The sequence below is a fragment of the Schistocerca americana genome, chromosome 6 (assembly GCF_021461395.2).
Source record: "Schistocerca americana isolate TAMUIC-IGC-003095 chromosome 6, iqSchAmer2.1, whole genome shotgun sequence".
Lineage (NCBI taxonomy): Eukaryota > Metazoa > Arthropoda > Insecta > Orthoptera > Acrididae > Schistocerca > Schistocerca americana.
In genome coordinates this window covers 336380978-336396492 of record NC_060124.1, presented here as the reverse complement: position 1 = coordinate 336396492, position 15515 = coordinate 336380978, and the positions used below count along the sequence as shown (strand labels likewise).

The 15515-nt window shown below is 40.2% G+C and overlaps 1 protein-coding gene across 1 annotated transcript in view; it reads left to right on the top strand.

The window, feature by feature from the left end:
* Positions 1 to 3657: 3657 nt before the first annotated feature.
* The window catches only part of LOC124620128 (odorant receptor Or2-like), a 61477-nt gene continuing 49619 nt past the window's right edge, over positions 3658 to 15515 (top strand). The window contains exon 1 of the mRNA XM_047146799.1: positions 3658 to 3722. Within this exon, the coding sequence (XP_047002755.1) occupies positions 3658 to 3722 (65 nt within the window). The remainder of the gene's footprint in view (positions 3723 to 15515) is intronic.

Genomic DNA, 15515 nt, shown 5'->3' with positions numbered 1-15515 from the left:
CTAGACTAATGTCAGTCTAACTCTTGTAACAAGCACCAGTCTTCTCGGAAATTGAGTTTCAAAAGAAAACAAAAAGAAAAAAGTAAATAATTATGATTTAAGAATTACTAACCTCAGCCAGCTTGTTTCAGATTCAAAAATGAAAATAGAATTGATTTCTGCAGGGACTGGAAGCTCTCTTACACAGACGTGACTTGTGGATCAGAATCGTTCGTTAGCTGCAGTAAGCGCAGGAACTTCGTTACAAATATGGCTGTAAACTGTATGGTCTAACAGGCAGCTGCGATGCCCACTGATATTGCAGCGTAGATGACTATTCTGACTTGGTAGACATAGACGGTGTGGAATATACAACTCTAGTGTGCTTGCAGATTTTGTCGATAGTTTCGTCCATCATATTACAAGTGGGCAGAAGTCTTCTGTTGGTCTGCATTGTGAGTATTTAAGGCAAATGGAAAATGCTGAATAGATTGACTTTAACGATAACCGTCAAGAAGAATCACCGTAATGATCAATAAAATACTAATGATGTGGACTTAAGGTTCTGGTGCTGAAGATACTGTGATGATGAATACCAAAGTGTGGACATCCCTAAACAGGAAAATAACAGAGGTTGAAGAAACTAATATAGGTACAAGGAAAATAACTGCTAAGAAATCTTGAGAAACCGAACAAATACTTCAGTTGATCGAAGAAAGAGGAAAATATAAATACGTTTGTTCTGAGGGGAAAAGAATTCACCAATAAAAAACTCAACTCAACAGAAAGTACAGGAAAGTAAAAAAAGAGTTTGCAGGAGATATGAGATGTCACTGAAACGGTAATATTCTCCATAAGGACAACTTCAGCACATATAAAAGTCGAAATAAAATTCCGTGAAGTTAAATCAAAAGGGGTGAAAAATACGAGTGAAAGGGAAATTCCACTGCTAAACACAGAAGCAGTATAGTCTGGAGAGATAGACTAAGAAATGGATATCGATTCTGTAGACATAGGGAACCGAATTTTAGAGTCAGAGTTTGGTGGAGCTCTGGAAGATTTTCAGTCAAACAAGGCAAAGAGTAGATCCCATTCGTTCCCAAAATCAAAGAGGCAAGTCGCAATGAGACAGTTATTCAAATTAGCATAAAGAACGTATGAGAATGTTGGAATACCATAGGTGTTTTCGAATAATATTATCCCGTAGAGACAAAAGAGAAAAATGTGAGGAATATAAACATGTAGCACCACACAAACAAAATTCTGACATGACTAATATAAAGAAGATTGGAAATGAAAACTGAAGAACAGTTACACGACAATCAGTTTGACTTTACAAAAGACGGAGGCGCAAGGGAGCCATTTCTGAATCTGCGCTTGACAGTGGAAGCAAGACTTAAGAAAACTCAGGACACTCTCTTTCTCAGATTATGATGTAGTATTGTTATTCATATCTGTGGAAAAATTTCCGGTCCCTCTCTGACGTCTCTATGGTGTCGTATTTTCGAATGTACGCTGTTCAAATAGTTCAAATGGCTCTGAGCACTATGGGACTTAACATCTAAGGTCATCAGTCCCCTAGACTTACAACTACTTAAACCTAACCAACCTAAGGACATCTCACACACCCATGCCCGAGGCACGATTCCAACCTGCGACCGCAGCAGCAGCACGGTACCGGATTGAAGCGCCTAACCGTTCGGCAACAACTTCCAGCATTTAGACTATTCTCTGGTATTATTATTGCAGAGTTAATTTTCGTTACATTATCTCAGATAATGCATTGCAACGTAACAAGAATGGCGAACAAACATTTCAGTCTTCAGATCAGAAGAATGCGCGCAATATCCGAAGTTCCTTACGTCTTTTCATGTAGTCAAATAAATTCCTGCGAAAGTTATTACAAGTCAGGAAAGATCACTTTATCCCAAGGTTTATTACATAATCCTCACTTGATACCACCTCCATCCCACCCTCCCGCACACACAAGCACAAAAAACTATACAAAAGAAATTTCCCTCCTTGATAAAAACCAAATAAATTTACGTGCTCTTTAAATCGATAAATTACTTTCGACTTTTTCTTCTTTACAGTTACGTAGAAAATATATTTCGCTTTAGAGAGAGATTGGTATCAATTTTTAATCATAATCCGATTCTACTCAATAGTTCTATCAAATAAAAGATACTTACAGACGTCATTTGCGTGTTTTAGTATTTGTTCCAACCGCTGTTTTCGAGAACAATGTTAGTGCTAATGATGACAACTTTACTAAAGAGACTGATGTATCATCTGCCGGTAACTCATGTGTATAAATGACACGTGCTTCACTACAGTATATAATATGTTATCTATTAATAACGAAGGCAAATGTATAGTTTTGAATCCCAACAACAGTAATGAGCGAAAATCACAGTTCAGTTTTCTCTCCAGTGTATTAATGTGTTGATTCCTGGTGACGCTCGAGTCTTCGAAAGAATACACCGTTACCTTACTGTTTTTTGCTCAAGTTTTGAATCAGTTCTTTTGGTTCTTTGCTAAAAAGTACCCAATGGCATGGTTTTATTTAGGCGGAAATTCGCAAGGTTTTTCTTTTGTCTTTTCAGCTAGCGACATCCTTGTGTTGATGCCAAATCATAACATAGGTATAGTTCCGCCTTCTGGGCCTATACGGGGCAATCGCGCCCGACCAGTGTCAATGGCGTCATCGGATGCGGTACGCAGGGGCATGTGGTCAGCACAGCGCTCTCCCAGTGGTTGTCGGGTTTCTTGATCTTGGAACCGCTACTAATCGGTCGAGTGGCTAGTCAGTCAGCCTCGCGAGGCTGAATGCACCACGTACCCTTCCTCCCACCGAGAAAAAGTCCGCAGCTCTACCGGGAACCGAACTCGGGGCCCCGGATGGTGATCATCCACGCTGAACCCTCACCTACGCAGGCAGACTAATCATAGCATGTGAACCACTACATACGAGGATCTCAGATTGGCACACTAATAGCTGCAATAGCACATCAAGCTTAGGTAAAAATCAGTGTGTGGAAGTCACGAGTTTAGTTAACACTGGTTGCCATAATTATTCCTCTTGATGTGGGTTTCCTGCACTGGAGATCGAGCGTAGAGGTCACGGATATACATCTGTTATGTCGAGGTCTCAGTCTTCAGACTGAAAGCAGTAATTTGCATTTGTAGTTCAGAAGAATCTTGATATAAATCGTGAGTAAATGCCTGTCATAATAACCGGCCGCTCCTAATTGAAAGTCGGAAGAAGCGATCGGAAACAGGTACGAATTACCTCCGGCTTAGTTTCCGAAGCTCGATTCAGTAACAGATTTCGGGCAGGGAACAAATACCGAAGTAAATCTTCTCGCTGCCATTGGGGGCTAGGAATAAAATATTTACTATGATTGTGTCCACTGACTAACGGACAAAAGGAGGACAGTGACAATTTTTAAAATTTTATTTGGGACTTAATTATGGGGCTGAGGCGTCTTTACTTATGTAGTTGAGCAGAGGCGTAGCTCTGGCTTATTTTGGGAGATCACCGGAAAATGCACCAGTAATAGTTGAGTGAGCAGCGTTTGCTACCACCACGATTAATACATGATCAAATTACAGAAGGGAATCAAGCATCCTCACGAAGCAGAGCTCTTAAATAGCTGCACATCAGCTGGAACCACGATGTGTCTCAGCTGCCGCTGCCCAAGTATACTCTGCACTTTCTGCGCTCCTGAACAAAAGGCCAGGTAAGAAAGTTCCGGTCTATTGTGATTCGCGCTACGCTTACACCTTATAACAATTATTGCTTCACTTGGCATAAGTGTTTTTTGGAGTAAATAAAAACTTGTTTCCTAATACTTGTATTGACGCTCTCGCCCCGTTAACCAATGCTACATCAAACAGTAACTGATTTACCAAATGCCGCAGGTTTGATAGGAACACTGTATGATGGATACATGTACGTTTTGCAAGGAAAATTGAGAGTCAGATAATGGTATAACTTGCGTATTGTATTTTTTGTGGGTCGTATGATCACAGTCCAGAGCACTCTGACTCTTACTAACTACGCTTTCTTTCCTAAGAAAAGGTCAGGATATTAAGCTGTCAGAGATGAAATAGGTGTTTTATCAGATACCAGATACCGGAGGCCCAGCTGTCGTATAAGCCAGATGCCAAATATCCTAAGCCGAATATAAAGATAAACATCGGCACAGAGCTTGCTATAACCTGTACGTCTCAGTAAGGCCGCAAGTGTATGGTGCCGGCGATCGGGCAGTTTTGGGTAAAATCGGACTTCGTCGTACACAAGCGAAAGGAGCGAATGACGTGTTGATTGACTGCCTTGACTATTTAACTTGCAGCGAGTTGTGAAATACGTATAAAGAAAAACATCTTTCGGACTATTTTCATTCAGAGACTAACAATGATAAAATCGTTGTTTCTATATTCTTCTCAGTTCAAAATTCTTTTTGCGGAGTTGCGATAGTTTTTGATTGTTTTAATTTCAGGTTTCTACTGAAAATAGTTTCTTACTTGGAAAATAAATTATTAAATATGGAAGGAGATGAAAGCCTGTTTGAGAATATTTTGATATACATAGTGAGAATAACAAATTTGCCGTTGCGCTGAGAAAAAATTTCTGAGGGTGGAGACGGAAAGCGTGCAGGGATCCACAAAAGCTTTAGCTTGTACTTGATTCTTCTGTTTTGAATTTTTTTTATTACATTGATCTATATAGTATTTGTCCACAGATACGACAATTGATAACGTTAAGTAAGTATCTGTCTATCGAGTGCTCTGTTTAACTAAATTTGTTTGGTATGTGCGGAAACGTACTTTAACCTGATAGAATACCCCTCAGTATCTTCAACGATATAAAATGTTACTTTTATCGAACAGATACTTCACCTGAGAAAAACATTTGAAGACGAAACATGCACATAATGTACAGCCATTTAATAAATACTGCCACTGCCGTGTCTACAACGCCCTCATCTATGCCACATACAAGTTAAACACCGACAGAAAAGTAGTTCGTTATATCAGAATCGTTAGGAATGGAGCAGCGTTTGGATGTAAACGACATAAAAGCCAAAAAAGGTCATTACTAAAAACAGAGATGGTTACAGTAGAGAAAGAGCCATTTTCTAACGTTGGACCAGATTTGCAGACCTACTAGAAGAAGCTTTACTCCACAATAGATTTCCAAAGCACGCGTAAACTTCCCAAAAAATTGTTCCTAACACCTAAAACAGAATTCACGAAGAAAAGAAAATTTCAGGTGCCCTCATGCTCTCTGCAACTTATATGTTTCACAATTAATCGGTTCTCTCCTGAATACCAGTTGGAACGTGGAGTTCTAGCTTGAAGCCTTTTCTAGGTTCTGACACTGGAGGAAATATAGCAAGGGACTTTAACAAAATTGTATATGGCCAGAATACCGACCAATGTAAAATACATTTATTTATTCGCGACGGCAGTGCTCACATGATGAAATGTGTTCGATTGGCTGAATGTGGTTCTGCTACATATTTCACTCATTTGCTTTAGTGAGCCGGCAACTTAATCATTGATGGTCCAGCCTGAAGTAGCATGGAAGATCGCTACTGCTATGAGTCTATATTGCACTTGTTATTCAAGCTTAGCTTACTAAAGAAAAAAGAAAACAGTTGGCGATTCAAAAGGAGGTAATTTTAACTGAGCATCAGGTCGTACACGATATAAGAACGATGTGCCATTTCATCTTTTATAGAGTAGAGCTTGCACCGAAAAAATGAAACTGGATATGTCGCTGTAAGTGGCTGATCACGATACCCTTACTAATTTGTCGTCTCAACAGTGAAGTTTGTAGGAGAAGTGAGATAAGCATTTGAAGCTCTGGAAGTTCTAGTATCTCCTGCATATCCCAAGTGACAACACATGTTGTGGCATTAAATATTTAGCTAAGAATCGGAGAGTAGAAATATCCCGCGACTTACCACACATGAGAGCCTCGTTGGAAGCTGAGTGAAAATGGAATTTCAGCTCCGTAAGTGAAAATTCAAATTACTTGATTTCAAAATTTCTAGACATCGGAGTCAAGACAGACTGCCTAATGGCTGTTGGAGCGAAAAGAGGGAACCAAGGACCTAGAAACGATCCCCCCTCCCCTCCCCCACCGACGCCCCATACAGAATCACGGGTTATTGTGCGGTTCGGGCCCCAGTTTATCCCCCCCCCCCCCCCACCCCCTGGAAACGTCTAATACATGACGATTGTACCCCAAATGTTTGCATGGTAGAGTAATTATGGGATATGTGTACGTGGAGACAGTGTTAGCGCAGAAATCACCGACATAGCGTAACTGAGGCGGAATAAGGGGAACCAGCCTGCATTCGCCGAGACAGATGGAAAACCGCCTTAAAAATCATCCTCAGACCGACCGGCACACCGGACCTCGACACTAATCCAAAAACATGGTTCAATTGGCTCTGAGCACTATGGGACTTAATTTCTGTGGTCATCAGTCCCCTAGAACTTAGAACTACTTAAACCTAACTAACCTAAGGACGTCACACACATCCATGCCGGAGGCAGGATTCGAACCTGCGACCCTAGCTATCGCGCGGTTCCGGACTGAGCGCCTTAACCGCGAGACCACCGCGGCCGGCGACAATAATCCGCCGGGCGGATTACTGCCGGGGACCGACACGCCCTCGTGCTCCGGAAGTACCGCGTATACCACGCGGCTAGCTGGGCGGGCTCATATTGGGATACTGCGATATATCTTCCACCAGTGCTTGTTTAACTCCAGTACTTGCTAAAAGAGCTAACGGAGACAAGACTGAATCAACTGTGATTCGCGAAGCTCGCGGGGCGTTTTAGGATTGCTTTAACAATATGCCAAATGAACATGATAATATTTAGTGTGAGGGCCAGGATAGAAATGCTATTGCTAGCGCAACTCCAATTATTAGAAGGCAGTTTGAATGACTCTGCAGCCCGAGCCTTGGTGTTCAAATAATGCGATACAGAATGAGATTTTCACTCTGCAGCGGAGTGTGCGCTGATATGAAACTTCCTGGCAGATTAAAACTGTGTGCCGGACCGAGACTCGAACTCGGGAGCTTTGCAAAGGTCCCGAGTTCGAGTCTCGGTCCGGCACAAAGTTTTAATCTGCCAGGAAGTTTCAATGCGATACAGCATCTGCATTAGACAGTTTGCCGAATTCACCCTTCAGAGCCTTACAGCAAGTTAATGAAGCGGATGACTTTTCTCTGTAGCCCGCCTTACTGACGATGACAGGAGAAACTGCTTATCTCCTTTCAACGTGGAGTATTTTTTTACCACCCACTATAATTTTCCAATAATTCAGCAAAAGTACTACTTTATTCATTTGTTAAAATGAATTACAAACCGTGTTTCAAATTAAATATGTTATCGTTTTATTTCTGTTTACAATACATTACATCTGAATTAAATAAAATCCAATTTATGAAATTTTCGTGATTTATTGAAAATCTGTTACCCACCCAGTATTGACTGACTATATGGTAGCTGGATAGATAGTAAAATCAGGCCGTATAGGCCAGTTGTTGAATAATTATCAAATATCCGTTTCATTTCTAGTTGATATATCGTTATTTAAAAACATGTAGTTCCTGTCTGCATTTCCTAATATTTATCAATCGTTTCTCTTTACATCTATTGTAAATCCAAACTCCGAGGGGGAAAAGTTCGAAAGTCATGTTCCTCCTTTGCATTCGACGTTGATGCATGGGATGAACACTTTTCGGTTTCCCTCTGCATAAATCCGAGTCCCTCTAAATCTGCCTTTGTCATTATGAGAGATGTATGCCGGACCGAGTAATAAGTTCCTCAGCTCGTATTTGACAGCAAATACAGAATTTTGAGCGTATGGCCTACCGGAAGAAAAGTATGTGTCTCTCGCTGTCTCGTATTAGAGCTTGCTACCAATTTCTGCAATGTCTGCTCGCTGACTATACAGAGAGGTAGTGATCCGTGTTGCTCGTCTGCGCATCCCTCAAGCCAAAATGATTACTCATAAGGCGATAGAAATTACTAGAAATACTGCATCTAGCTCTTTTTGTATGCCTGTATTTCAGAAACTTCACGCATTTTCACCCATTTTGAATTCGAGTAACACATTTCTATCCTCATCGTTGCACGGTTCTATCGAAAAAAACAATAAATCCATTACTCCAAAACAAGATGGCTGAAGGCGTGAAACATGACTAGACGTAAATAGGGCTATGCAAACGTCTTTGCTTGCTGTAATTCTTCAAGAAATTTAGTACACAGTTGCGGAGTTCAGTCCTCTTTAACATGCACCAATTAACTTGCCATGTTTATAAAATGTGCACCGACGGTCAAAAGTTTTTAATCGCCTATGATAAAATCTATACAATTTATTTCAGTGTCCAAAGACGTCGTACAAATAAGCCGACCAACAAAATAAATATTTTCCGCCACCATCAGTAAGTGCAACACAATATTATTTAGATTTTAGCCTCTTCAAAGTATCCACCTTTTCCCGTACGAGAAGTTGCTGAGATTGCTGCTATTCTTCAGATAAGATTTTTTTGGGTTTCTGCAGATATTGAGGTTCTGCGCGTCCATAAATTTTCGCATAGCTCTTGACGTTAGATGACCTCAGTTTTCTGACTTCCCTCTCAAGTTAATTTTTTCGCAAATCCTGAGGCTAGATGACCTGAGTTTCCTCACCGCCTTTTCATGTTCATGACATAAGAGTTGAATGGCACTTGTCTAAATCATATTCTCCTGCAATCCACATTTCTCTTTTCCTATAATGTAAGCTCTGCACAATTTAGAAGCACGCTGGAATCATTTTCCTGCTGCAGAACAAACCCACGACCAGTAAGTCTCTTGTCGAGTGGAATTGCATTGTTGATAAGTATCCTGGAATATTTTCATTCTTTCATGCTCCATTAATTATCGCTACATAGCCGACTTTATCAACCGCCAAACATCCTCACGATGTGACCGACCCTCCATCATTCTTTACCGTTGCCGTCATGCACTGAGTCTTAATATATTCTCCACGAACTCGAAAAACATTCGACGATGGCTTCCAAATATTTCAAACTTACATTCATCCGTGAATAACACCTTAAAACATTGCTGCACGTTCCAGTTTTTATGTTGCTGTCCCCACTGAAATCTTTGCACCTAACATTGTTTGCGTAATAAGGTTTGATGGGTGCTATGCAGCCCTTTAAACCTCGTCCATGAAGACGACGTTGCGCTGTTCAGACAGATATTCGTGCTGCTCGGGGACTAATTGCCGCCTCATCTCAGCTACGGTTCGAGTCCTCTGACGTTTACTCTGTACATATATGAACTGAAATCCCCATGTGATGCTACTCAGAGTCTTCGAGATCGAGAAACACTTGCACTGGTACCTGTTTTCTAGAACCGCTGCACTTTATACGCCACTGGAGATTGAGCTACTACAACTTTATTGGCTATTATCCTTCAAGAATAGCCTTTCTGACGCAGAGCTATAATTACTGAATTTCTTGAATCACAGTCTCGTGCTTCACACACTTTGAGGGGTAATATGGTATGAACCTGTTAGATATACAACCACACTGCTAGATGCATACAGTGTGCTGTAAACTAATGCGAAGTGATTGCTACAGAAACGGCTAAAGAACTGGGGTCTATTAGAATGGAATTGTCTTAGGTAACGGCATATAGATGTTGTCGTCGATACTAATCAGAGCCCCTCTATGCGAAAAACCGATCAAATTCACAACAGAGGCGCTTAGTTTTATATGTTTGCATTCGTTTTACTATCAGAACTGGAATATGATAGAACATTCCAATGAATCCCTGCTTTAACTACAAATCTGTAGTTGTGATTTGTGCTCGGAATCTTTTGATCCGTAGAGTATAATTTATTTTGTGTGCCTGCAGTTGGTATAATAGGACAGTCATCATCATCAGTTATCTGCTATATTAGCAGGTCCTTTGCCTCTCCATTTCCTGCGGTCCATTGCTTCCTTCTTAAGCCTGCTGTATGTTGTACCGTCCATCATGTCATCCAGTATCTGCAATCTCTTCCTTCCTCGCTTCCTTTTCCTTCTACATAACCTTCTAAGACTGTTTTTATCAGTCCGTCATTCTTTCTTAATGTATGCCCAATCCAATTTCTTTTTCTTCTCTTTATTACATCTAGTAACTGTCTTTTCTCTCCCACTCTTCTCAGCACTTCTTCATTTTTTACTCTGTCCATCCGACTTACTCTTTCCATCTTCCGCCATGTCCAGATCTCAAAAGCCTCCAGCCTTTCTCTGTCTTTTTTCCTCATAATCCATGTTTCAGCGCCATATAGAAGAACACTCCATACAAGACATTTTATGAGTCTCTCTCTGAGTTCTCTGCTGCAGAAGATTCTCCTTTTCTTATAAAACGCCTCTTTTTCCATTGCTGTCATTGTTTTAATTTCTGTGGTGCACTTCCAGTCGGTGTCTATCCTGCTTCCAAGATACTTTAAATTTTGCACCTGTTCTAGTGTTTCTCCATTCAGCATAATTTTTATTTCTTTATTTCCTCCTAGTGCCAATACTTTTGTTTTATTTGTGTTAATTTTCATTCCATATTTTTTCCGTTAGTTGCAATGGTGACCAAGTCCTGTAATTCTTTTTCCCCTGTGGCTAGAAGGACCATGTCATCAGCAAATCTCAAACATCCTACTCTTCTTCTTCCAATTTCTACTCCTTTGTCATCTAACGAGCATTGGTCAATCATATTTTCCAAGTAGAGGTTGAAAAGAGTAGGTGATAAACAGTATCCTTGTCTTACTCCTTTTCCTAGTCTGATCCAGTTTGTACTTTCTCCTCTCACTTTAACTGAAACTTTTTGATTAAGATATAATGAGTTTATAAGTCTTCTGGTTTCCCAGTCCACTCCCTTTTCCCTCATAATAGTCACCAGCTTGTCCCAAACCACATTGTCAAATGCCTTTTCTAGATTGGAGAAGCACATTTCATTTTCAATAAACCTTTCCCCCAAGATTCGTAGGAGCCCTATTGCATCTCTGGTGCCCGTACTCCGTCTAAAGCCAAACTGCTCCTCGCCAAGATTCTCCTCCATTACTTTTTTTTTACTCCAATAGGACAGTACCATACGTAAATTAGGTTTACTTGGAGTCATTTTAATTACTATACGAAGAGCCACTTGTTTAGATGTATCAGATACTACTCCGTATTCCAAAATTTTTCCATTTGGTAAAGTCAAAATTAAAAACTCGCCATCTGAACGAGTCATTTTATCGATAAAGTTTCCGAAATTTGTAAGAAGCAGTATGTAGACTTCTGTTCAATTAGTGAGTGTGCCAAGAAAATTTTGTATACATCATTTAAAATATGGCTGGAAGAAGAAGAAGAAGAAGAGAGATTATGTTATGAGTTCATACACTCGTAAGACCGAAAAATTTATATCCTTGTAATATAGCCGTAGATATTCATTGAAAATTTGGTGGGCTGCTGATCCACATGTTGAGCAGTTTTCAGGAACATGGTTAAGAATGCCTCCATTGTGAACAGTTTAACGAAGCGCTAATGTGGAGTTACTTACAACATTCATAAAGTACACACAAGCTATCGGCGTTTCTCATTGGTCAGTCGGTTTTAAGTTGGGTTGAAGCACAGAGGAAGACAAATTGATCATGAATGTCATCCTCACTCTCGTGTAACGTGATTAAGAGCACCGTTAGAACGTGTGAGAATTGACCTATATTGTTTGTAAGGCAGCTGAAAGAGCGAAGAGTGGCAAATATTCCTGGTGGTTGTTTATCTTCAGTGGGAACTGGTCGAGTTGATTGAAGTGTTTCATGGGGTGGTTGGCAGAACAGTCGACTTAGTCTCGCAGACAGTAAGTTACATGTTAGATAGATCATTTGAACATTGTGTTTTCTCGAAATAATGTACAACTTGTCAGTTTACTGGTAATGCTAGTGGTTCTAAAATTATGGTTTGGAAGGAGTTATCCAGAATTAACGATGTGAGACTAAATCTAAACTCGCTTTGCTATTTCTCAGATACGGTATTGGACAGACGATGAAAGATTTTTGTTAATGCATATTAAAGTCATCTCTCAGCAGCCGATAACTTTAAAAATGAATAATAAAGGTCAGTTTCTTCAAACCAATTAATTTTTATCCGTAGTACACAAAATTGCATTGAAAATATGTAGTATACGTTTTTAAACGAAGAGGTGCCCTCTGTTTTACTAAGAACAATGACGGTTAGGATAGATGAATAATGCCGTCTTGCATGCCCTTGTCATTCACACAAATTTGGTCGTTACTGTTATTTTGGTGCGTGCAAAGATTTCGTGACATTTTGATGTTTAATTTAGATTACTCATTCTGTGTAAGGAAAGACACGAAGAATCAATCCACATCAAACGTCTGCAAAACAGTCTTTAATACAAATTTAGTGAGCAGGGACCTACTGACAGCGAAACTAACTCGCTTTCCTCAGCTATGTCAATGAACTTCGTCAAATTAGTGTGGTGATACAGTTTAATGTAGAATTCCAAGCTTGGGCCATGTTTGCAATATCGACAAATGGCGAATGTTGCTACAAGCCTTGTTCTAGTTGCAAGAATTTATCCTGCGACTGAGCAACATCTAGAATTCATTCTTACCCACCAGCGAGACTGAGTAGCACAGCTGTGAAATGTACAGATAGCCTGCGTACAAGAGGATTTTTTAACCTTAAAACTTGCATACAATGTTCTGAGAGATGAAAGCTCCCTCCAATTGAAGATATCAATTTCTGCGAGACATTTAACTTCCCTTAAAAGAAGGAAGAAGAAAAAGGTTTTATGAAGGGACACGATACAGAAGATTGGTACAAGACTGTCGTTTCATATTTTCTATTTCATAATGAAATATTTTAGTTTTAAGGCACGTGGTCTTCAAAAAAATTTCGATGATGTGTTCAAGGGAAAGAGCTTCAGAAACTGAGCAAGGCAGTAACACGTTGGTCCACCTCTGGCCCTTATGCAAAGCAGTTATTGGGCTTGGCAGTGATTAATAGAGTTGTTGGATGTCTTCCAGAGGAATATCATATCAAATTCTATCCAGCTGACATGATAGATCTTCAGAATCGGCAGGTGGCCGGGGGACCCTGCCCATCATGCTCCAAGCACACTCAATTGGAAATAAATCTTACGACCTTGGTGGCCAAGGTAGGGTTTGGGAAGCACGAAGACAAGCAGTTGGAACTCTCATCGTGTGAAGGCTGGCGTTATTTTTGCGAAACGTAACTCCAGGATGGCTTGCCATGAATGTCAAGGAAACAAGGCATGGAATATCTTCAACGAATTGTTGTGCTGTAATGATGCCGCGGATTACATCCGAAGGGGTCCTGGTATGAAACGAAACGACATCCGTGACCATGACTCCTGGTTGTCTGGCAGTATGGACATCGATAGTCAGGTTGGTGTCCCACCGCTTTCAACACTGGCGTCTCCAGACATGTCTCTGGCGTCACTGATTGGAATACAACTGTCTTCAGTGATGCGTCCCGATTGAAACTGAGCCCCAATGACCAGTGAAGACGAGTCTGGAGAAGCCCTGGACCGTGATGAGACACAAACCTGACTGTCTCCTGCCACACGACCCAACAACCACGTGTTGTGCCCTGGGGAGTCGTTTCATTTCATAGTAGGTCCCCTTCGGTTGTCATCCGTGGCACCCTTACAATACTGCCTTATGTTGACGATATTCTGCGTCCCCTTTTCGTTTTGTTCTGGGCAAGCCATCCTGAGCTCACATTTCAGCAAGATAACGCCCACCAGCACGAGAAGAGAGTTTCTAACGGTTTTCTTCGTGAGAGAAAACACTACCCTGACGAGCATGATCGACATATCTCTCCCCAGTTAACGTTTGGAACATTGTGGGTAGGGCGCACCAACCTCCTCGGGATTTTGATATTGCAGCTATTTTCACAGTGAATTCAGCAAACATGTCTTGTTGTGTCATATTCGGCAATATTTGTGAGTAAAATCTACTACGGTTTTTTACTGACAATATACTACAGTTCCACATTACGACGTTAATATGATCAAAATAAAAAAAAAAAAACTGCGCTGAATGTCGATGGTAATCGTTTATATGTGTGATGGAGATCGTCAGGTATTGTAAGCAACATTAAAAGTCAATGGATAGAACAAATGAACTATCATTACCATTAGCGTTTCGAAGAATTTCAGCAATGTTTTACCTCATCAAACACCATTTGAGCCAACAATTTACCTCATCGAACACCTTTTGAACGGGGAAAATGATAATACATAATGTTCTACGTTAACGAAATGTAATTGACGATAATAATTGGCTGATGTAGCTATTTACTATATTCAGTTTTAGACCTACTTAAAGTTACGTTCTACTGGAGGAACTTTCAACATGTGACACTTTTTGAAATCTTTCTTTAGTGCTTCTCCTAGTTTCTCACTATTTTATAGAGGAAGAGAGTGATGCATCATGTTCTGTATTACAAGACAATAGTCGTTACTCACTGGCTACATAGTTTTTTTATTGCTTTCTATCCTCAGCCTAGTTTAAGTTGTGTTATTGGTGACACAAAGATCGATCAAACATCAGCGATCAAGTTTTAAAAGTTTTTCACTAATATTTCACTTCGATAAGCACTTTCTTCGGAAGCAAGGACGTAATGTATCGTGTTCTACACTAGAAAAATGTAACTGACATTAATAACTGGATTTTCTTCGTGACATTTCCGACGTAACTTGATGTTAGAAAAGGCGCGGCTCATGGTTTCTGTACTGAGGAAGGCTACAACGCACACTGACCATAACCATGGTGTTAGGACTCACATGGTTTAAATATTTTATTTTCTTCCATTTTTAATAATCTACTACTAAATAATACCAAAGATTAACTCGTACATAATACCTATTCGATGTTTTGCTACGAAAGTCACTTTCGCAACACTTTTGAGCAAAAACCGTGCTAAATTGGCGTGCTTTGTACAGATCTGCAGCGCGCTATACTACTCATACTGCGTTTTCTCGTAACTGCAGTCGATAGTGAAGCTACGAAAAATATCATATACATGTTAACTTCATGAACACTTAGATCAGTGTGGCAGCCGCTTGGTTTGCTTCTGTCGATAAAATACGGGACAGGTTCTTTGACGTCATTATTTCCTCCAATGAACTCATACACTAGCGGAATTTGTTACCCAACATTACGTTTACCACTTTAGCAATGATCATGAAATGCAGTTATTTAATCTGTTTTAGAAACTTTAAATGTGCAGACCAGAAAATTAAGATACATTTCTCCTTTCTAAATAGATCCAAAGGGAATGGAGGTTTATAGAGAAAACCTTTCGTATTTCTAATGCATTAAATGTCCTTGGATACATTAATTTCTGTGACTACTGCATCACATGGTCACCCACCATTGTTATTTGCGGCACACACTGACTTTCAATGTTTCATGCTCTTACCCAGATTTTTTCGTACGCCCTTTTGAA